The sequence below is a fragment of the Pelophylax lessonae genome, assembly GCF_965119305.1.
Source record: "Pelophylax lessonae genome assembly, chromosome: 4".
NCBI classification, from domain to species: Eukaryota; Metazoa; Chordata; class Amphibia; order Anura; family Ranidae; genus Pelophylax; species Pelophylax lessonae.
The window spans coordinates 508,150,933-508,174,773 of NC_138771.1; the positions used below are offsets into that span (position 1 = coordinate 508,150,933).

Below are 23,841 nucleotides of genomic sequence, written 5' to 3' on the forward strand. Positions count from 1 at the left end.
ACCACCAACTTATGGAGCAGTAGGAAAACCGGCTGCACTGGCTGATATATACACTGCACAGGCGGATATATACACTGGACTTGGCTGATACAGTGCCTTGCGAAAGTATTCGGCCCCCTTGAACTTTGCGACCTTTTGCCACATTTCAGGCTTCAAACATAAAGATATAAAACTGTAATTTTTTGTGAAGAATCAACAACAAGTGGGACACAATCATGAAGTGGAACGAAATTAATTGGATATTTCAAACTTTATTAACAAATAAAAAACTGAAAAATTGGGCGTGCAAAATTATTCAGCCCCTTTACTTTCAGTGCAGCAAACTCTCTCCAAAAGTTCAGTGAGGATCTCTGAATGATCCAATGTTGACCTAAATGACTAATGATGATAAATAGAATCCACTTGTGTGTAATCAAGTCTCTGTATAAATGCACCTGCACTGTAATAGTCTCAGAGGTCCATTTAAAGAGCAGAGAGCATCATGAAGAACAAGGAACACACCAAGCAGGTCCGAGATACTGTTGTGGAGAAGTTTAAAGCCGGATTTGGATACAAAACGATTTCCCAAGCTTTAAACATCCCAAGGAGCACTGTGCAAGCGATAATATTGAAATAGAAGGAGTATCAGACACCTGCTAATCTATGAAGACCTGGCCGTCCCTCTAAACCTTCAGCTCATAGAAGGAGAAGACTGATCAGAGATGCAGTCAAGAGGCCCATGATCATTCTGGATGAACTGCAGAGATCTACAGCTGAGGTGGGAGACTCTGTCCATAGGACAACAATCAGTCGTATACTGCACAAATCTGGACTTTTTGGAAGAGTGGCAAGAAGAAAGCCATTTCTTAAAGATATCCATAAAAAGTGTCGTTTAAAGTTTGCCACAAGCCACCTGGGAGACACCAAACATGTGGAAGAAGGTGCTCTGGTCAGATGAAACCAAAATCAAACTTTTTGGCAACAATGCAAAACGTTATGTTTGACGTAAAAGCAACACAGCTCATCACCCTGAACACACCATCCCCACTGTCAAACATGGTGGTGGCAGCATCATGGTCTGGGCCAGCTTTTCTTCAGCAGGGACAGGGAAGATGGTTAAAATTGATGGGAAGATGGATGGAGCCAAATACAGGACCATTCTGGAAGAAAACCTGATGGAGTCTGCAAAAGACCGGAGACTGGGACAGAGATTTGTCTTCCAACAAGACAATGATCCAAAACATAAAGCAAAATCTGCAATGGAATGGTTCACAAATAAACATATCCAGGTGTTAGAATGGCCAAGTCAAAGTCCAGACCTGAATCCAATCGAGAATCTGTGGAAAGAACTGAAAACTGCTGTTCACAAACGCTCTCCATTCAACCTCACTAAGCTCGAGGTGTTTTGCAAGAAGGAATGGGCAAAAATTTCAGTCTCTCGATGTGCAAAACTGATAGAGACATACCCCAAGCGACTTACAGCTGTAATCGCAGAAAAAGTTGGCGCTACAAAGTATTAACTTAAGGGGGCTGAATAATTTTGCATGCCCAATTTTTCAGTTTTTTATTTGTTAAAAAAGTTTGAAATATCCAATAAATGTCGTTCCACGTCATGATGGTGTCCCACTTGTTGTTGATTCTTCACAAAAAATTACAGTTTTATATCTTTGTTTGAAGCCTGAAATGTGGCAAAAGGTCGAAAAGTTCAAGGGGGCCGAATACTTTCGCAAAGCACTGTGTGTGTGTGTGTATATATATATATATATATATATATATATATATATATATACTGCACGGGCTGATATATACTACACGGGCTGATTTATACTGCATGGGCTGATATGTACTCCACTGGCTGATATATACTGCATGGGCTGATATATACTGCACTGGCTGATACATACTGCACTGGCTAATACATACTGCACTGCTGATATATACTGCACGGGCTGATATAGACGCCACTGGTTGATATATAATGCACGGGCTGATATATACTGCACTGGCTGATATATACTGCATGGGCTGATATATAGTGCACTGGCTTATATATACTGCACTGCTGATATATACTGCACTGCTGATATATACTGCACGGGCTGATATATACTCCACTGGTTGATATATAATGCACGGGCTGATATATACTGCACTGGCTGATATATACTGCACGGGCTGATATACAGTATACTGCACTGCTGATATATCTATACTGCACTGGTTGATATACAGTATCTATACTGCATGGGCTGATATATACTGCACTGGTTGATATATAATGCACGGGCTGATATATACTGCACTGCTGATATATCTATGTATACTGCACTGGTTGATATATCTACACTGCATGGACTGATATATACTACACTGGCTTATATATACTGCATGGGCTGATATATCCTGCACGGTCTGATATATACTGCACTGCTGATATATCTATACTGCACGGGTTGGTATAGCTATACTGCACGGGCTGATATATTCTGCACGGGCTGATATATACTGCACTGCTGATATATCTATACTGCACTGGCTGATATATAATGCATGGGCTGATATATACTGCACTGCTGATATATCTTTACTGCACTGGTTGATATATCTATACTGCATGGGATGATATATACTGCACTGGCTGATATGTAATGCATGGACTGATATAAACTGTACTGCTGATATATCTATACTGCACTGGTTGATATAGCTATACTGCTGGGGCTGATATATACTGCATTGGCTGATATATACTGCACTGCTGATATATACTGCACGGGCTGATATATACTCCACTGGTTGATATATACTCCACTGGTTGATATATAATGCACGGGCTGATATATACTGCACGGGCTGATATATACTGCACAGGTTGATATATACTGCACGGGCTTATATATACTGCATGGGCTGATATATCCTGCACGGGCTGATATATACTGCACAGGATAATATATACTGCACTGCTGATATATCTATACTGCACGGGTTGATATAGCTATACTGCACAGGCTGATATATACTGCACTGCTAATATATTTACACTGCACGGGCTGATATATACTGCACTGGCTGATATATAATGCATGGGCTGATATATACTGCACTGGTGATATATCTTTACTGCACTGGTTGATATATGTATACTGCATGGGCTGATATAAACTGCACTGCTGATATATCTATACTGCATTAGTTGATATACGTAGCTATACTGCTCGGGCTGATATATACTGCACGGGCTGATGTATACTACACTGCTGATAAATACTGCATTGGCTGATATATACTGGACTGCTGATATATACTGCATGGGCTGATATATACTCCACTGGTTGATATATAATGCACAGGCTGATATATACTGCACTGGCTGATATATACTGCACAGGTTGATATATACTGCACAGGCTGATATACAGTATACTGCCCTGCTGATATATCTATACTGCACTGGTTGATATATCTATACGGCACGGGCTGATATATACAGCACTGGCTGATATATAATGCATGGGCTGATATATACTGCACTGCTGATATATCTATACTGCACTGGTTGATATATCTATACTGCACGGGCTGATATATACTGCACTAGCTGATATATACTACACTGCTGATATATACTGCACTGTCTGATATATACTGCACTGCTAATATATATTGCACGGGCTGATATATACTACACAGCTGATATAGACTGCACTGTGTGATATATACTGCATTGTCTGATATATACTGCACGGGCTGATATATACTGCACTGGCTGATATGAACTACACTGCTGATTTACACTGCACTGTCTGATATATGTGGAAAAAATATACTCCAACAGGTGTATATCCCTCGCGCCTATGGAGGTCCTAATTGAGGGTGGGTGGGGTAAAAAAATTAATGAATAAAGGAGGGTGAGGGGTGATGATAGCAGCTGCTATATGAGTAGTAGTGAGTGAAAAAATTGAAAAACCCCAAATAGTGGGATTAGTATAGCGCTTGCTAGTATTATTCAGGGGTGAGCAATTACTTGTTCATGTCCTGGATAATCAAGTGGTAAAAAAGTGTTGTATAAATAATTATTAAAATTAAATACTGTAGTTTTGTTGTGTAGGTCACACAGCTAAGTGGTAATGAACCAGTGATATTCACAATAAATATAAATGAATCACAATATACAACAATCTTAAATAAATACTATGGTTAACATAAAGTGCAGACTTAGTGCCAAAATTGGTGCCAAAAATGTCCAATTTGATTGCCATTTTCATTATCCAGGACATGAACAAGTAATTGCTCACCCCTGAATAATACTAGCAAGCGCTATACTAATCCCACTATTTGGGGTTTTTCAATTTTTTCACTGTCTGATATATGCTGCACTGCTGATATACTACACTGTCTGATATATAATGCATGGGCTGATATATACTGCACTGCTGATATATCTATACTACACTGGTTGATATATCTATACTGCATTGGCTGATAAATTACTATTTAACTCACACAATCCACTACCTGCCTAATCTCACTCCTATCTCGCCCTAACACACTCTACACGGCTGCCGTGTCAGCAGCAGCCTTATATAGTGTGGGGCATGGACTTAGCCCCTGTGCCATGATTGGCTAAAGGCACCCTGTCTTTGTCCAATCATGGCAATGACAGGACATTGTGCTGTGATTGGCCAAAGCATATAGGTCATGTGCATGCTTCGCCCAATGACAAGCACTTAATGCACTGCAATTGGGCAGTGCAATATGGGGCGCTCATCAGCGGGCGAATTTCCCTTGAAGTACTCCATGTGAACACACGAACACCTAATGTTCGAGTCCAACGTACGTTGGACTCGAACTCAAAGCCCATTAATAATGGAGATGCTAATTTCAATTTCCAGCAGGACTTGGCACTTGCCCACACTGCCAAAATTACCAATACCTGCTTTAATGATCCTGGTACTGTGCTCAATTGGCCAGCAAACTTGCCTGACCTAAACCCCATAGAGAATCTGTGGGGCATTGTCAAGAGGAAGATGAGAGACACCAGCAGCTCCAACAATGCAGAGGAGCTGAAAGCCACTCCCAAAGCAACCTGGGCTTCCATAACACCTCAGTAGTGCCACAGGCTGATTGCCTCTGTGCCATGTCATATTGATGCAGTAATTCAGGTAAAAGGAGCCCCGACCAAATATTGAGTGCACACTATACTGTACATGGACATACTTTTCAGTAAGCAAACATTTCTGTATTGAAAATCCTTTTTTTTTTATTGGTCTTGTGTAATTTTTTCTAAAATATTGAATTTTGGGTTTTCACTAGCTGTAAGCCATATTCATCAAAATGAAAAGAAAGAAATGCTTGAAATATATCACTCTGTGTGTAACGCATCTATGCAAAATATATGAGTTTTGAGTTGAGTTACTGAAATAAATTAACTTTTTGATGATATTCTAATTTTTGAGATGCACCTGTATGTGGCAGTAAAAACACTTCCTGCAGCATCACACAACCTATACTGATAACATTGTTTTTCCAATCTCCATTAGCCCAGTTTGGGTCAACCAGTGCCCTTGATGCCCTAATTTTTTTTGCACTTTCTTGTTCCCTGTATATGTTTATAGATGGTCTTCTGTGTGGCACTGATGTAAAGAGCTGTTATTGCAGTATCTGTGATCTTCCTATGAATTTGAACAAATCATTCTCCTTATCTACAGAGCAGGTACTGTCTAAATAGGTTTACATAGGTTGAATTTCTATAGGAGCCTTTAAAGCGTATCAAGGCAATGCAGGTGTTCAAGTTGTATCAAGTGTTGCTCCTCAATTGCCTTTTGAAATTTTTTTTACATTTTTTCCAGTGCTAAAAGGGCACTTTGCAGCATCACGTTAAACATGCTGTTAATGCGTTAGGCGTGTTTACGGTGCATTTGTGGCGCGTTTCAATAGAAAAGGATATAAAGCAGTTGTACAATGTTAATACCATGAGAACGCTGCACTTTTTGTTTGGCCTTGACACTAGGCAATAACAACTCTACCAGGGACATAAATAATTAGGATTAGGGAGGTCTAACCCCCCCAGAGCATCTGAAGTGCTGACAGCTATGGTGGACATTCTGAAGCAGGAGCCAATCCTATAGCCTGTCTGTTCAGGCTCCAGTCACATTACCTAGCTGCAGGAGAACTTCACTTTAAAATGCCCTGGTCTAGTAAGTATGTTTTAGGGAGGGGAATCGGGGAGCTGAACTGGGGGAAAAACTGTACTGGGGGGAGGGAAAACTGTCCCAATGCAGGAAAGTTGTACTTCGGGGGGCGTAGTAGCTGTACTGAGGGGGGAGAGCTGTACTTGGAGGGGGGAGATCTAATCTGTATGGCAGTTGCAGACACATCCGATTTAGTATGGACAGGCATGTTTTAGATAAATATTACTCCAATAACCTATGAAGCAAAAGCAGACTGCTTCCTGTAACTTACTTATCAGCATTTACATAACGCCTGTTCTGGTTCAATCCATCAAGAGTTTTGATCTCTTCATTACTTAGTTCGAATTCAAAGACCTGAAAAAAATACAACAAAACTTCAGTCCATAAGCACACCATCATTTATGTAACATTCACTGTCATGCCTTCAGCTTGGAAGTAATTAATGTTAGTGGAACTTGCAATACCAATATTGTCCACAAGATGCCACTGTGACATAGACTGTTGTTGGACAGTACTTTATGGTATTTCCTGCTCTCTATTGCTGGATATTAGTTCCACCCCTCTCTGAGAAAATCTCCATTTTAGATTTACCTCATGGACACAGCCAGACAGCATCTGAGGTTCCTGTGGGAAGATTCCTGAACACCTCTTGGAAGCATTGCTGGTATGCTCAGAACTGTTAGTTATATACCCAGCGCATATATTGTTTATGTTTGTACACTGATTGTATGCCTTTATCTGTTTATTTACAGTTTCACCTGACATAACAATCCTATTTGCATATCCATCTGACTTGTAACCTGTTTCATGTGACCACCATTCTTTCACTGGAATAAAGCCTTAAGTTACAAATGGACTGGTTATTATAGGATTAAAGGATTAGCTGTATGTTGAGCTGCACACGCCTGGGGCATATGTAAGGGATGTCAGGTACTCCATAAAAAACAACCATTTCCGTTTTATGGCATTTCTATGAAACCACCAGTAGATGGCAGCACAAAGCACAACTGCAGCAAGGCATGGGAGGAACTAAAAGTTCGACGTTTTGTTTCTGGGGGAACAGAATAGCTGTGCTGTGTCCCTCAGAATCATACCTCACTCATGTCCTTGTATTTCCAGGTAAGAAGGAGTATATTTATGGTTATAAACAGGGCGAAATTCATTCAATTTACATCCCTGTGATCAGCAAAGGCTCCTGTCACTACTGTGTGATTAAATAACACACTGCACAAATGTTAGTGGGTCACACTGTCGCCTCACATGACTACAGTCAGTGTACCAGGAATGTGATTATAGTGTTATGTGTTTATATCTTAAATTAGAGTATTTAGGGTATTATTTTCTATGAGGACGTTATTCCTGTATATCAGAATGTTGATATTAATATATTATATAGATGTGTAATAGTATGTATGAACAGAATAGCTGTGCTGTGTCCCTCAGAATCATACCTCACTCATGTCCTTGTATTTCCAGAAACGGTTTCAAAAAAAATAATTCTGGTTTCACCCGGTCCGATCCCTTCGCACATTGGAATTATTGACCATACTTTCAGCATATGTGCAACAAAATTGGCGCCCGAACAGGGACCGGGTGAGGAAAACGCAAAGGTCACGGAAGTGGAAGAGAGCGGTTACTCTGTCCGTGGCGAAGCTGAGAGAAGATTAAAGTATTAACCGTTGCTGCACAGGAATCGCACAGAGATGGATGTAGAAAAATTGCAAGATGAAATCAGTGGGCATCTGATTCACATGACAGTCGGTGATCTCATTGAGACTTGCCAGTTTATCAAGGCCTCCGAAGCAAGTATGGCAACAGGAAAAACCCGGTGCCACTACATGCGGATAGTCAATGAGGTGATAGATGAACTGGTCGAGACTGAAAGTGAAGAAGCAGTGACACAATTTCTCCAAGCAACTAAGAGATTTGTCAGTGAGCTAGAGAAGAAGAGGGACAATGCTGAAGCACCAAACACCAGTGAGAAAGACCCCCAACCAGAACAGCAATTAACCAATCTGAAACGACAATACCACACTATGCAGGAGAAGTTCCAGGAAACATCCAGAATGATTGAGGAACAGATAAAAGAGCTGAGTACTAAAAGCCAGGACTCAAATGACAGTCATTCAAAACAAGAACCTTTTCCAGTTACTCAAAGACTTCACCATGGTAACTTGCCAGAGGTGACAATCAGGAAGGACTTTAAGATTGCTGGTCAGATAGGTGAAAAGGAACAGAAAGACAAGTTGTCCTATACAAACCTTATGCACCAGATCGACATGGGACTACAAAAAGGGTATCCCGAGTCCGAGATTGTGGAAGCTGTGGTAAAAGCCATAAGTCCCGGCCTAAGTCTCAGAGGTATGCTGGAAATGAAGAATGGACTGACACTAGTGCAACTTAGGAGAATCCTAAAAAGCAATTACAAGGAGGAAAATGCTTCCGAACTGTACCAACAACTGATAAACATCTCACAGAATAGTAAGGAAACTCCTCAGAATTTCCTGTTCAGAGCTATTGAATTGAAGGACCGCCTGTTGTTTGTCTCACAAGGAGAAGGTTCGGATGAACACTTCAGCGCTGAGCTGATACAAAAGAAATTCCTAAGGTCAGTGGGTACTGGACTGAGAAGTGACCACATCAAGTTCCAATTAAAGCAGTATTTAGACGATCTGTCCATTACAGATGAGGTGCTCATAGAGAAAACAAATGAAGCCACTAATATGGAGATTGAAAGGGAACAGAAGCAAAAGAAAACTCAACCCAGCAATTCGATGAAAGGGAAAGAGCGTCAGTCCAATGTCTTACAGTGTCCTCAGGAACCAGATGTCCTGACAACGACCGCCGACACAAGATCAAGTAGCCCAACCATCCAACAGCTTTCAAAGAGCAACTCTGAACTGGAAAAGCTGATACTCCAGATGCAAAAAGAGATGATAGAGATGAAAACACTTTTCTAAGGTTCGAGAACTCGGCGAGATTGTGAATTTAGAGGGCCTCAGGTAACAATGGGCATGAGCAATAGAGGTTGTCAATCTTGTAAAAGAACTGGTCGGAGAACTGCCTGTGACCATTGCTTCCATTGTGGTCAATCTGGACATATAGCGAGATACTGTAAAATGACCAGTCCCAACCAGTTAAACGGGAGAGGGTTGCTGTCAAGGGACCGACAGTAACCTGTGCGAGAACCAACCCTGTGTCCCAAAGTGCAACTCTTATCGGTAGCAAAGCAACAAGTTCTCAAACCACCATCAGTGCCACGGCTGGAAGGGTGAACCCAGATCCCTTGCAAAGAGTACCCACCCGCAGTAACCAAAGATTCTACCAGGTGGCTGAGGAAGTGCCAACTCATGTGGACTGTGTTACCATGAGACAAAACAGCAAGTTACTGAGTCTCATTGGAAAAAGGTGCCTTGTGAACTGTGAAATAGATGATACTCCTGTCCAGGCCCTACGGGATATCGGCTCTCAGGTTAGCATTATCAATGAGAGCTGGAGACAGTGGGTTCTGCCACATACGATGCTCCGATCTTTTGAAGAATTGCTTGGGCCCGGAGTCCTCCTAGGAAAAGCAGCTAATGAGACTGAGATTCCCTTCTTCGGGTGGATTGAGGTCGTTTTTCAGCTAACATCGGGAAGTAACACCTGCCAACAGTTAATAGTGCCCCTTGTGGTATCGGAGGATGAGAAAGTAGCTGAAAAGCCCATCATCGGTTATAATGTCATTGAAAAACTCTTCAAGGAGACATCTGCCAAAGGAAAGAAAGCCATTCTAGGTTTTGTAGATGTACTAGGGACAGCATTGGAACTGTCGACCACCAAAACAGAGATCCTTGTAAGTCTACTACAAGCCAGTCACAGGGAAACTGATGTTGCTACACTAAAGACTGGTACTAAGAGCCAAAGAATTCCGGCAAACACTGGGACGTATCTCAGGTGTAGGGCTCACGCCAAACCAGCACTGCAAGATCAGACAGTTTTGTTTACACCTGATGAGGCCCATCATTGGCCTGATGGACTGCATGTAGGTGAGACATTAGTATCACTCCAAAAGGGACAATTTTCCAAACTATTCATCCCAGGTTGGAACACAACTAAGCAGGACATTTTTTTATCAGGTCAGACTAGGATGGGGTGCCTTGAACCCATAAAGACAACTTACCCAGCTCAGGTGAAACTGAAACAATCAGTGAGTGTGGCCACTCACTCAGTAACTCATCGGCCACCGATATCCAGACCAGGGCCAGAAGGTCAAGTGGAAAACCTAAACACGAGTCCATCACCGGTAAGCAATGCTAATCGAGAACACTGGGATCCACCAGTGGCTATCGATCACCTACCGGAGGAGGATCAACAGGTAGTGAAGATGATGTTAAGGGAGGAATGCAATGCTTTCGCCAAAGATGACTCTGATGTAGGATGTATCCCTTCCCTACAATTGCAACTTCGCCTCAAAGACAACACACCAGTTAGGAGAACTTACATGTCCGTACCGAAACCACTGCACCGGGAGGTGAAAGAGTACCTGCAAGATCTACTGAACCGCGGATAGATTGCGGAGTCAAAATCTCCATACTCATCACCCATTGTGTGCGTAAGGAAGAAGGAAGGTAGTTTAAGACTGTGTTGTGACTACAGAGAATTGAACCAGAAGTCTATCCCTGACCGCCATCCAATCCCTAGGATCCAAGACATGTTGGACAGCTTAGGAGGAAGTTCATGGTTTTCGGTGCTAGACCAAGGGAAAGCCTACCATCAAGGATTTGTGGAAGAATCCAGTCGACCACTGACTGCATTTATCACACCTTGGGGTCTGTATGAGTGGATCAGAATACCCTTTGGCCTTAGCTCTGCACCAGCTGAATTTCAACGCAGCATGGAAACCTGTTTAATGGGACTGAGGGATGAGATATGTCTGCCGTACCTAGATGACAACCTTGTTCACAGCAGATCATTCCAAGAACATGTGGAGCATGTCAGGTTGGTACTGCAACGATATCAGCAACATGGAGTCAAGTTACCAGCTAGGAAGTGTGAACTCTTCCGAAACAAAGTCAGATTCTTGGGCAAGATCGTGTCCAAAGATGGTCATTCCGTGGATCCAGCAGACACTGCGCCTGTGCTGGCATTGAAGAACAACCAGCCAAAGACTGTTAGAGAACTCAGGAAACTACTAGGATTCCTTTCCTATTATCGCCCTTATGTCCAAAACTTTTCCAGAATTGCAAAACCCCTCTATGAATTACTGTCAGCGGATACAACACCTGCTGCATCATCAGCACCAACTAGCCAGTCCAGGAAGAAGAAGAAGCCATCACCAAAGCTAAGAGGTCAACTACCCTCTCATCAGTCGATAGTCTGGATTGACCACCACCAGGTAGTGCTGAACCGCCTTATTGAGGTGTTAACTCATCCTCCAGTGATGGGTTACCCTGATTACAGCAAATCCTTTGTTCTACACTGTGATGCCTCGCAAGAAGGACTAGGAGCTGTGCTGTACCAAGAGCAAGTGGAAAAGTTAAAGGTAATTGCTTACGGGTCTAGAACTCTCACACCTGCCGAGAAGAATTATCACATGCATTCGGGAAAACTAGAGTTCCTAGCAATGAAGTGGGCCATATGTGATAGGTTCCGAGACTACCTATACTACTGTCCATCCTTTGTAGTATATACTGACAATAACCCCCTAACCTATGTCCTCACTACGGCTAAACTAAACGCAACAGGTCATCGATGGGTTTTTAGAATTAGCTGACTTCAATTTCACCATCAAGTATCGTCCAGGAAAAAGGAATGTGGATGCAGATGTACTTTCCCGTATGCCATTAAGTCCTCAACAATACATGCAACAGTGTTCGCAAGAAGTGGACCCCAAAATCGTTGGATGCATAACCCAAGCACTTCAAGTATGTCAGAAGGAAGAAATGCCTTGGCTGTGTCCAGTAACCATCACCCATATGACATCAGCAATAGATGGTACCCAAAATAAGGTAGCTCAAATACCTAAAGAGACCATTAGGACAGCCCAAAAAGAAGACTACGTGATTGGCCCAGTGTGGAAGTACAAGAGCCAAAACCGGTTCCCATCAAAACAGGAACAACAAGGTGGACCACTTGATCTCTTCATACTAATGAAACAGTGGACCAAGCTATACCTTGATGAAGATGGAATCTTGAGACGGAAAACATCATCAGGTTCTCAACTAGTGTTGCCCAGGTTGTATCATCAATTGGTGTTGAAAGAATTGCATGAAGATATGGGACACCTAGGAGTCGAAAGGACTGTAAACCTGATCAGAGAAAGATTCTTTTGGCCACATATGCAGAGAGACGTTGAGCAATACATCAACCACAAATGCACTTGTCTGAAAGACAAACGCCCACATAAGTCTACTAGAGCTCCATTGAACAGTATTGCCACCACTTATCCTTTTGAGCTGGTCTCCATTGACTTTCTCCATCTCGAGACTTGTAAAGGAGGTTATGAGTACATATTAGTGGTAATCGACCATTTCACCAGGTTTGCTCAAGCCTATGCAACCAAAAACAAGTCAGCAAAGACTGTTGCCGACAAGATATTCAGTGGCTTTGTCTTGAAGTTTGGATTTCCTACCAGAATTCACCATGACATGGGTAAAGAATTTGAAAATCAATTATTCTTGGCATTAGGGAAACACTGCCATATTCAGAACTCTCACACAACTCCATATCATCCAGAAGGCAATGGACAATGTGAAAGATTTAATTGTACCCTGTTGTCTATGCTTCGGACCCTGTCACCAGATTCCAAGAAAGACTGGAAAAGTTCACTTGCACAGGTCGTACATGCATACAATTGCACTATGAGTGAAGCTACAGGGTATTCTCCATTCTTTCTACTGTTCGGAAGGTCTCCAAGATTACCCATAGATAGCATGTTTGACACTCCAGTAACAGAAAAATACAAGACTCACTCTGAGTATGTGAAAACATGGACAGATAGGATGACTGAAGCCTATCAAGTTGCTTCAAAGGTAGCTACTCAAGCTGCAAAAAGAGGAAAAGAACACTATGACAAGAAGACTCATGGAGTTGAACTTGCACCTGGCAGCAGAGTTCTTGTAAGAAATCTTACTGAAAGAGGAGGACCAGGAAAACTGAGATCATTCTGGGAAGATGCCGTACATGTTGTCCTTAGAAAAAAGTGTGAAGATAGTCCAGTGTACGAGGTCAAGCCAGAAATTGGAAAAGGCCGAACAAGGATTCTACACAGCAATTTATTACCATGCGATTACCTACCCATCGACAGAGGTCAGAAGATATCTGACAGAACCAGTGCCAGAAAACAAGGCAAAGTTCCAAAGACTACTCAACTGCCTACACAGATGTCTGAGGAAGTATCAGAAGATGAATCCGACCATGAACAAGAGCAATGGAGATCTTTCATTCCTGTAACTCAGAGAGACCACGCAAGGAAAGTCACAGAGTTGAATCCAGAAGCAGCAGAGTTTTACCCTTTTCAGCTTAAACGAGTGGGGAAGTTACAGAAGAAAGTACAGCGGAAGTTCAAGAAGAAAGTACAGAGGAAGCTACAGCGGAAGTTACAGAGGAAGCTACAGTGGAAACTACAGAGGACAAGCCTGTGGGTCAAGCTGAACAAACTGCATGTTCACCAGGAGATATAGAAGAAGAAAATCCTTCACCAGAAAAGCCAACAGAGACAGTTGACTGTGACGAAGGCGAGTATGAGGACGCTTCGGATGCCCTTCCTCTACACAGGATACAGCCTAGCAGGCAGTGTTAATTTTGGCAGCAAATTTCAATTTAGTTTTAGTCTTAGTCTTAGGATTAAAATGGCATTTTAGTTTTAGTCCTATTTTAGTCTTCTGCAAGTGTTTTAGTTTTAGTCGTATTTAGTCGACTAAAACTCCAGTATATTTTAGTCGACTAAAACGTCCTACATTTTAGTCGACTAAAACTCATTTTAGTCATCTATAATCGAATGGGTGTAGTTCAATTGTAATTTGTGCATTATTTAAGCATTTCTCTACAATTTCCAAACTCATTATATACTACTGCTGGTCCTGGAGTGAAAAATCTAATATGTTATTATTTATGCTTTGAGCATGCACCAGTGTTAATTTTTGGCAGCAAATTTCGATTTAGTTTTAGTTATAGTCTTTTGACTAAAATGCCATTTTAGTTTTACTCGTATTTTAGGCTTAAGACTAAAATGCCATTTTAGTTTTAGTCGTATTTTAGTCATCTGAATTGTGTTAGTCGACGAAAACGTTTTAGTCGGTTTTAGTCGACGAAATTAACACTGCTAGCAGGAACAGGAGACAACCAAAAGTTCTGACTTATGACACTTTGGGTCAACCCAGTAGTACTGCCAGAAATGCAGCTGTACAGGCCATAGACTGTATTCATACACTACCCATTTGCTCTAGCTGGTATTTAAGTCCAGAATGTTTTGCTCAGGACTCTAAAAACTGGTAAAAACAGTCATAAATATTATGATACGGTCTATTATTTATCACTGTTAGAGTTGTTTACTTATGTTGAAGATGTTAGGTGTTATTTTCTGTAGTTAACAAAAGGAAATTTCTTGCACTCTCACTGCAGATTTTCCAGGTCAAGCAAAAATAGCTTCACGTGATGGAACTAGGTAGTTAAGGTAAAGTCGGCCGACAACAAAATGGATAGAGAGTATTAGGTGGTTATGCTGTATTGTATTGATAACCTACCATGGGTATTCCACCTTAAAAACACAATGGACAGAAGTAATAAGATGTTCCCTAGTTCTCCATCAAACCTCATCTTCTCAATAGCCTACACAAACCTGTGTTGTAGAGGTTTCCTAATTGGTTGGCTATATGCAACAATATCTCACCAGGTACATGAGCGCTCTGGACCTGGTGGGAAACTGTGACATAACTGGGAGTAGATGTCGCAGGGAGGACGGTTCCTCCAGTAATTGGATTACTACTTAACCTTGGCTCCCAATGGCTATTGTGAGATGGGGAATGGAATGGTTCTAATACTAAATCTGCATATGTCGGGGACGACATAAAATTTTGTGGGGGAGAGTGTAAGGCAGTGGTTCTTAACCTTGTTGGAGGTACTGAACCCCACCAGCTTCATATGCGCATTCACCGAACCCTTCTTAATTGGAAAAATAAAACATGATTTTATGAGTCTAGTCTCGGGAGGGGCACTGCCAGAAAATAAGGTGTTGTTTACAGAACTGAATTAAACGTATCATACAAAGTAAAATGTACAGAGGTCAGTAGTATGTAGGGCAGCGTACAGAGGTCAGTAGGCTGTAGGGCAGCGTACAGAGGTCAGTAGGCTGTAGGGCAGCGTACAGAGGTCAGTAGGCTGTAGGGCAGCGTACAGAGGTCAGTAGGCTGTAGGGCAGCGTACAGAGGTCAATAGGCTGTAGGGCAGTGTGCAGTAGTGAGTAGTTTGTAGGGCAGTGTGCAGTGGTCAGTAGTTTGTAGGGTAGTGTACAGTGCTCAGTAGTTTGTAGGGTAGTGTACAGTGCTCAGAAGTTTGTAGGGTAGTGTACAGTGCTCAGTAGTTTGTAGGGCAGTAGCGAGGTCAGTAGCATGTAGGGCAGTGTATAGGGGTCAGTAGTTTTTAGGGTGGTGTAGAAAGGTCAGTAGGATGTAGGGCAGTGTACAGAGGCCAGTAGCATGTAGGGCAGTGTATCCGGGTCAGTTGATTGTAGGGAAGGATAGAGTGGTCAGTAGGCTGTAGGACGGTGTACAGAGAATAGGGCAGAGGACAGGAGTTGACAGGACAGAGGATAGGACAGTGTACAGGGATCAGTAAAGCCACACACCAGGGGGCTGGGAGGGCACACACCAGGGGAGGGTCAGGAGGGCACACACTGGGGGGGGGTCAGGAGGGCACACACCGGGGGGTTATGAGGGCACACACCAGGGGGTTGGAAGAGCATACACTGGGGGGAGGGTCAGGAGGACACACACTGTGGGGGAGGGTAGTGAGGGCACACACCAGTGGAGAGTCACGAGGCCACACACTGGGTGTCAGGAGGGCACACATCAGTGGTTGGGAGGGCACACACTGGGGGAGCCAGGTGGGCACACACTGGAGGGGGGGGGGTTGGGGAGGCATACCATGGGGTATCAGGAGGGCACACACTGGGGGGGGGGATGGGAGGGCATACCACGGGGTATTAGGAGGGCACACTGGGGTGGGGTTGGGAGGGCATACCATGGGGTGTCAGGGGGGCACACACTTGGGGGGGTTGGGAGGGCATACCATGGGGTGTCAGGAGGGCACACACTGGGGTGAGGGGTTGGGAGGGCATACCATGGGGTGTCAGGAGGGCACACACTGGGGGGAGGTGTTGGGAGGGCATACCATGGGGTATCAGGAGGGCACACACTGGGGGGGTTGGGAGGACATACCATGGGGTGTCAAGAGGGAACACACTGGGGGGAGGTGTTGGGAGGGCATACCATGGAGTGTCAGGGGGGCACACACTGGGGGAGGGGTTGGGAGGGCATACCATTGGGTGTCAGGAGGACACACACTGGGGGGGAGGTGTTGGGAGGGCATACCATGGGGTATCAGAAGGGCACACACCAGGGGGCATTCACAATGCTTATTGAGCTAAATGAAAAGGACATGCATTTTCATTTGTCAGCTAACAGCACCTCTATGCTAAGCTGCAGTAACTCAGCAGACTTAGCATAGAGGTGCTTGCAAACGAATCCACCATGTACAGCTAGCTGAGCCTACCTCCAGGAACATTCACTCGGCTCCCTCTGCTCAGCTGCTCACACTTCCCTCTTCCAGGCGGGCGCAATCTCCGTGGTCGGGTACACCCTTATCCCGCCCACTCAAGCAGCAAGCAGCCTGCAGGAGATAGGCTGGAAACCTGCTGGGGGAGGTACAGGGGGCAGAGCGTCAAGTGTCAATGGCTGTGAGTCGTCCCGACCGCAGCTCTGATTTCCCGGGGGGGGGGTTGGCCTCACAATCAGTAATATTTTCTCGGGGGGAGCAATTGCCCTGTTGCCCCCCCCCGCCGAACCCCTGAGACTGACTCACCGAACCCCTGGGGTTCGATCGAACCCAGGTTAAGAACCACTGGTGTAAGGGATGTCAGGTACTCCATAAAAAACAACACATTTCCGTTTTATGGCATTTCTATGAAACCACCAGTAGATGGCAGCACAAAGCACAACTGCAGCAAGGCATGGGAGGAACTAAAAGTTTGACGTTTTGTTTCTGGGGGAACAGAATAGCTGTGCTGTGTCCCTCAGAATCATACCTCACTCATGTCCTTGTATTTCCAGGTAAGAAGGAGTATATTTATGGTTATAAACACTACTGTGTGATTAAATAACACACTGCACAAATGTTAGTGGGTCACACTGTCGCCTCACATGACTACAGTCAGTGTACCAGGAATGTGATTATTATAGTGTTATGTGTTTATATCTTAAATTAGATTGTATTATGAGACCACTGTGATGCAGAAGGAGTAACAACATATCAGCACATGTTTAATTGGGTATTATTTTCTATGAGGACGTTATTCCTGTATATCAGAATGTTGATATTAATATATTATATAGATGTGTAATAGTATGTATGAACAGAATAGCTGTGCTGTGTCCCTCAGAATCATACCTCACTCATGTCCTTGTATTTCCAGAAACGGTTTCAATAAAAATAATTCTGGTTTCACCCGGTCCGATCCCTTCGCACATTGGAATTATTGACCATACTTTCAGCATATGTGCAACACATACGTGTAGTGAGAACAGAACATTCACATTCTTAAACTGACAAGCAGTTGTAATGTGAGATGGTTTAAAGTGGAAATCCAGCCAAAATTTGCCTTTGGTCATGGTCTTTTAGCAAAGACTTCATCAGTTCCCCTGAGAAGGTATTTACAGAGAAACACAAAGGGAGGTGGAGAAAGTGACATAACCAAAGTGACATAGTAAATCCCAAAACACGCCCGATAATTGGTGCGATGGGTAAACTGTCTACATGTGCATGTTTTTAAACTTTTAGGCCTCATGCACACAGGGCGTTAGAAAAAAATAAGCTGCAGAGCCACTACCAACGCCATAAAAAAGCAGCTGTAAAAACATGCTTTTAGTAGCTTTTTCTATTGGCGTTAATGTACGTTTAGCCATGTTAGCTTTTAGCAGCGTTTTTCTGCCTCTATTCAAAATCAATGGTTGCCTAGGAGCTGTCTTTGATAGGGCTTTAAGCCCATTGATTTGAATGGAAGTCACATCCAAGTCGGATCAGGATGATCCGACTTGTGGTGCGCTTTGAGCTCTGAGGATCTTGAGGGGAAACTCCACGCCAAAATGGAAAAAAAAATGGTGTGGGGTTCCCCCCCAGGTTCCAAACCAGGCCCTATGGGTCTGGTATGGATTTTGAGGGGAACCCCAAACCGCCCAAAATCCATACCAGACCCTTATCCGAGCATGCAGCCTGGCGGGTCAAGAAAAGGAAGGGGAGGAGCGAGCGGCCCCACCTCCTCCTGGACCATAGCAGGCCACACGCCCTCAACATGGAGCAGGGCGGCTCTGCATCCCCCCTCACCCCAAAGCACCTTGTCCCCATGTTGACAAGGACAAGGGTCACTTCCCGACAACCCTGGGCGGTGGTTGTGGGGGTCTGTGGGCAGGGGGCTTATCGGAATCTGGACGCCCCCTGTAACAAGGGGGCCCCCCAGATCCTGGAACTGTGAATGAGTATGGGGTACATTGTACCCTTACTCTTTCACCCCAAAAAAGGCAGTGTAGTGTAAATAATGACAGCAGATGGTTTTGAGAAGTCCTTTATTAAAAATCTTCCACTAATCTTCTCCTTCTTCTTTCTCCAGTCTTCTCCCTCCGGTCTTCTCCCTCCGATCTTCTTCCTTCGGTCTTCTTCCTCCGGTCTTCTCCCTCCGGTCCTCCTCCAACGATGTCTCCTGTGATTATGCTGGCTCCGCTCTTTGCGGCTTCTTATATAGCCATGGGGACAAGGTGCTTTGGGGTGGGGGGTGCAGAGCCCCCCTGCTCCAAAGCACCCACCCCCCCCATGTTGAGGGCGTGTGGCCTGGTATGGTCCAGGAGGGGGTGGGGCCGCTCGCTCATCCCCTCCCCTTTCCTGACCTGCTGGGTTGCATGCTCGGATAAGGGTCTGGTATGGATTTTGGGGGGGACTCCACGCTGTTTTTTTGCGTGGGGTTCCCCTCAAAATGTATACCAGACCCGAAGAGCCTGGCATGGAACCCAGGGGGGGCCTACACGCCATTTCTTTTCCATTTTGGCGTGGAGTTCCACCTCAAGATCCTCAGAGCGCAAGTCACACCACAAGTCGGATCATCCTGATCCGACTTGGATGCGACTTCCATTCAAATCAATGGGTTCCCATAGGATACCATTGATGTTCACATAAAAGAAAAAAGTATAACGCTGTATAAGCAACGTTAAGCAGTCAGGCAACGTCAGGCGTTTCTACAGCTGTAACGCCGGTCCTCAGAACGAACTGACCCTGTTTTTTTTTTTTTTTGCAGCTTGAAAAACGCTTATGCCACTTACAGCTTTAAAACCTGTGTGTACATGAGGCCATAAGATAACATGGAGGGGCGTTTTTAACCTGCAAAAAAGAACCGTCTGACGCTCCTAAAAGCTGCTGTAAAACGCCCTTTGTGCATGAGGCCTTAAAATAAATTAAAAATTAAAAAAAATAAATTATCAGAGATATGTGTATTGAGCACAGTTTGAGGTAAGTTCTGTTTAGGTCAGAGGTAGAAGAAGTGAGGAGAACACTTAATGCTAGGGATGCACCGAAATTTCGGCCGATAATGGGTTAACAGTGCCGAAATAAATATGGCCGCCGTGGGGAAGGAGGAGGGTGCAGTGCAGGGCAGGTTTAAAAGTCCCGCCTCTGGCCGGCCGCCCGCCTCTCAATGACGTCCCTACTACGATCTGTGCATTATGAATGGACATACCAGGCGGGAGGGCGGGGCGAGCGGCCGCTATAGAAAGAACTAATGTGATCCATCCCTGTCAGCTCAGCGGGACTGTGACTGTGTGAATGAGAACTGATCTAACCTGACACCAGGCGGGGGGGGGGGGGCGGCCGCTAATAGCTATACCTATGTGAGCGATTCACTTCTCTGTAAAGCATGTATCTCCGCTGACAGGGAAGTCAATCGCTCATATAGTTATAGTCATTAGCGGCCGACCCCCCCCGCCCGGTGTCCGGTCAGTTCAGTTCTCATTCACAGAATTTCACACACAGTCCCGCTGAGCTGACAGGGATGGATCACATAGTTATATCTATAGCGGCCGCTCGCCCCGCCCTCCCGCCCGGTGTGTCACTTGTGACTGCCGCTCGCCCCGCCCTCCCGCCCGGTGTGTCACTTGTGACTGCCGCTCGCCCCACCCTCCCGCCCGGTGTGTCAGTTGTGACTGCCTCGGGGAAATTAAGATCCTCATTCTAAGGACACCTGAATTATTAATGGATTTCGTTAGGGAGAGGGTTTTGTTATTCTGCGCTGGTTATGGTTTGAAGCAATGACTAAAACTGGCAGAAGAGCAGAACAAAGAGAACGCACAGCAGCCAATGAACCTTAAAAGCAATGTTATATAAGATTCTCTGTTTTCAGGGCTGACATATAGGCTCCAGCTCTCTACTCAACTGTACACCTATCACTAATGGGATACATCACAAAAGTCCTCTGTACACATATCTTAGCAGAATTAATATGGCATGAGGAAGCTACTGTGCACGAGGATAAAAGCTGTCTAAACACTTTCAGTGCCAAGTCCCATAGTGGGAGGTGATTTCCTGTCAAACACCCCTTCTGGTGAATTATTTTATCAGAAACACCCTCCCAGGAGTAGTTCTTTAGGGGAGGGGGAAGATAGCTGAGGCAGCTTACCAATGGTATTAGTATTATGCAGCATGAGGGGTTAATGTATTGTCACTGCAGGTCACTGATACATTAGTGACCGACCAGTGGCAGTTAATTAACCCCTTTGTGCTGCATTAGTGCAACCAGTATCAGTGTTAATTAACACTGGTTGCACTGATACTGGTTGCACTAATGCAGCACAAAGGGGTTAATTAACTGCCACTGGTCAGTCACTAATGCAGCAGTGACAATACATTAACCCCCTCATGCTGCATAATACAAATACCATTGATAATTAAATTAACCTCTTGCCAACCCATCACAGTACATATACTGTGACAGGTTGGCAGCGACAGGTGTACATCGCTACCTGTTTTTGGTGTATGCCCCTGTTCTATCTATTTTAAAACTTTTTGGGGGGAAAAAGTCATTTTCGGTTTCGGTTTTCGGCCAAGGGCATCCTGCATTTTCGGTTTCGGTTTCGGCCCAGAATTTTCATTTCGGTGCATCCCTACTTAATGCTTTGTCAGGCACTTTTGGGAAAACTGTTTGGTTTGAAATTTCACATTTTCATACATGGGGGTTGATTTACTAAAACTGGAGAGTGCAAAATCTGGTGAGGCTGTGCACGGTAGCCAATCAACTTCTAATTTCCTCTTGTTCAATTAATCTTTGACAATAAAACCTGGAAGCTGATTGGTTTCTTTGCACAGCTGCACCAGATTTTGCACTCTCCAGTTTTAGTAAATCAACCCCATTGTCTATATTTTGTGCAAATATAGTGATTGTGTGATTTTTTTTTCTAATGCAGTTAAGACATTTTTGCAGGTCTTGACCCTTCCCCACCCATTGTTAGACAGCAACAGTAAAAGATAAGCTAACTGATAAGCGAATTTCTCTGTCACTCTGTTCACATCTCTTATCAGCATTTTCACACATAAGCACTGCAGCACCACTGATTGGCTTCATGTGCTGCTTCTCCCTCTTCTACTGTGAGCTCTGTGTACATTGTAAAAAAAAGTGACAGGGGTTTACACCTTCCAAACTCTGCCTAAAGCAAAAAAAAGTATTAGCTAGAGTTGGGCTTTTTTAAAATGTCTGTGACTGGATAATGAAAAAAGCATCAGATTAATGAGCTCATCTCTATGTCAGTCTGCTCTCTCCTACGATCAGCATGCTTTTTGTGCTGTAGCAAAACTGATTATCTTCCTGTGTTGCTTCTCCCTCTGAGCTCTGCTGTACAGCTTTGAATAAATTTGTGGTCTTTTACATCTGCGTCTTCGGATTACTGGTATCAGGGAATTCATGTTAGCTAGTTAACTTTGAGAAATGTGCATGTGCATGCTTCTGCACAAACATTAGTCAAGTGTGTGCAAGCACTGGAGTACATGTGTACCACAGTGTGTACATGGATGTGTGTGCATGCCCAAAATAGACATTGAAGCCAGGTGGCCTATTTAAAGAATGCCAGTGTTGACTGGTTCCTGATACTAACCTGTCTCGCCCCTATCCTGATCCCGAATTCTGCCTGTACTGTTGCCTACAAATTTCTGACCTTGGCTCTGTCCATGACTCTGGTTCAGTTTATGATTCTGTATCTCACTGCCTATTCGCTACTGACCTCTGATTTGGCTCCACGCTATTTCCGAGTGCCTGCACTGGCTGCATCCAGCACCAGCTCCAGTCATTCCTGTGTGTTCCTGTCACAAGCTCACTGGGAGCATTATTGACTCCACCCAGTCTGAATCTACTGTACAATCTGAGTTCCCCTTTAACCTCCACTGGTTCTTCTTGCAGTGCTGCTGTTCCTGACCAGTAATTCTGCTGTACCTCCTCAGTCTGCATCTCCAGCCCAAGGTTCTTCCACCAACATCTACCAACACTCGTTTTCCTCCTATCTGTCTCCCTACCAGTGGTGCTTGGGCCAGAGTTACAAGAGAGACCAACCTTGTCGTTTCAGTCTCCTATCAGGTACAGTATGTAGCAACTGGTGAATATTAGGATGGGTGCTCAGATTTAGGCCTCTCCTTCCTCCAAGCTTACCAAGGCACCTTCCCATCCTGTATACCAAAAAAGTGTAGCGCCAGATACAATAAATAAATAAATAAATATTCAAGATAATAGATGTAAATCAATAAACTGAAGTACAATATAAAACATCCTACTGTGTAGACCACTCGGTGAATGTGAAAAATGAAAGTGCTAAGTGGCTAAGTGCATCTGCTAAAAAATCACTAATAAATACATCAAAACAAGGCAAATAAATCAGGATATAAATATGTAAAAAACGTCCACAATGTGATACAAATGTAAATAAGGAAATTTAAAGTGCTCCGTGCTTCTACTTCACCCGTGATGCCAAGCCTCTCAGATCACAATAAGACCCCTATTTGCAACTGTCCCTCCTGGGGATAATAGCAGTATGGTATAATGGACTCCACAGGTATTCAAGCTAATAGCATGGATATGCCTCATACACCGACCTCAGAGCGAGTTTGGGAAGGAGTAGTTTGACTGGCCTGCACAGAGCCCTGACCTCAACCTGACAGAACACCTTTGGGATGAATTAGAGCGCAGACTGCGAGCCAGGCCTTCTCGTTCACATCAGTGCCTGACCTTACAAATGCGCTTCTGGAAGAATAGTCAAACATTCCCATAGACACTCCTAAACCTTGTGGACAGCCTTCCCAGAAGAGTTGAAGCCTTTATAGCTGCAAAGGGTGGGCCAAATAAATATTGAGTCCTACGGACTAAGACTGGGATGCCATTAAAGTTCATGTG

General features: G+C 44.1%; 1 protein-coding gene across 1 annotated transcript in view; it reads right to left on the bottom strand.

Moving 5' to 3' along the window:
- The window catches only part of LOC309552735 (prostaglandin-E(2) 9-reductase-like), a 107,567-nt gene that overhangs the window by 42,076 nt on the left and 41,650 nt on the right, over positions 1 to 23,841 (bottom strand). Inside the window, exon 6 of the mRNA XM_082253656.1 lies at positions 6,445 to 6,527. Coding sequence (XP_082109782.1) covers positions 6,445 to 6,527 — 83 coding nt within the window. The remainder of the gene's footprint in view (positions 1 to 6,444; positions 6,528 to 23,841) is intronic.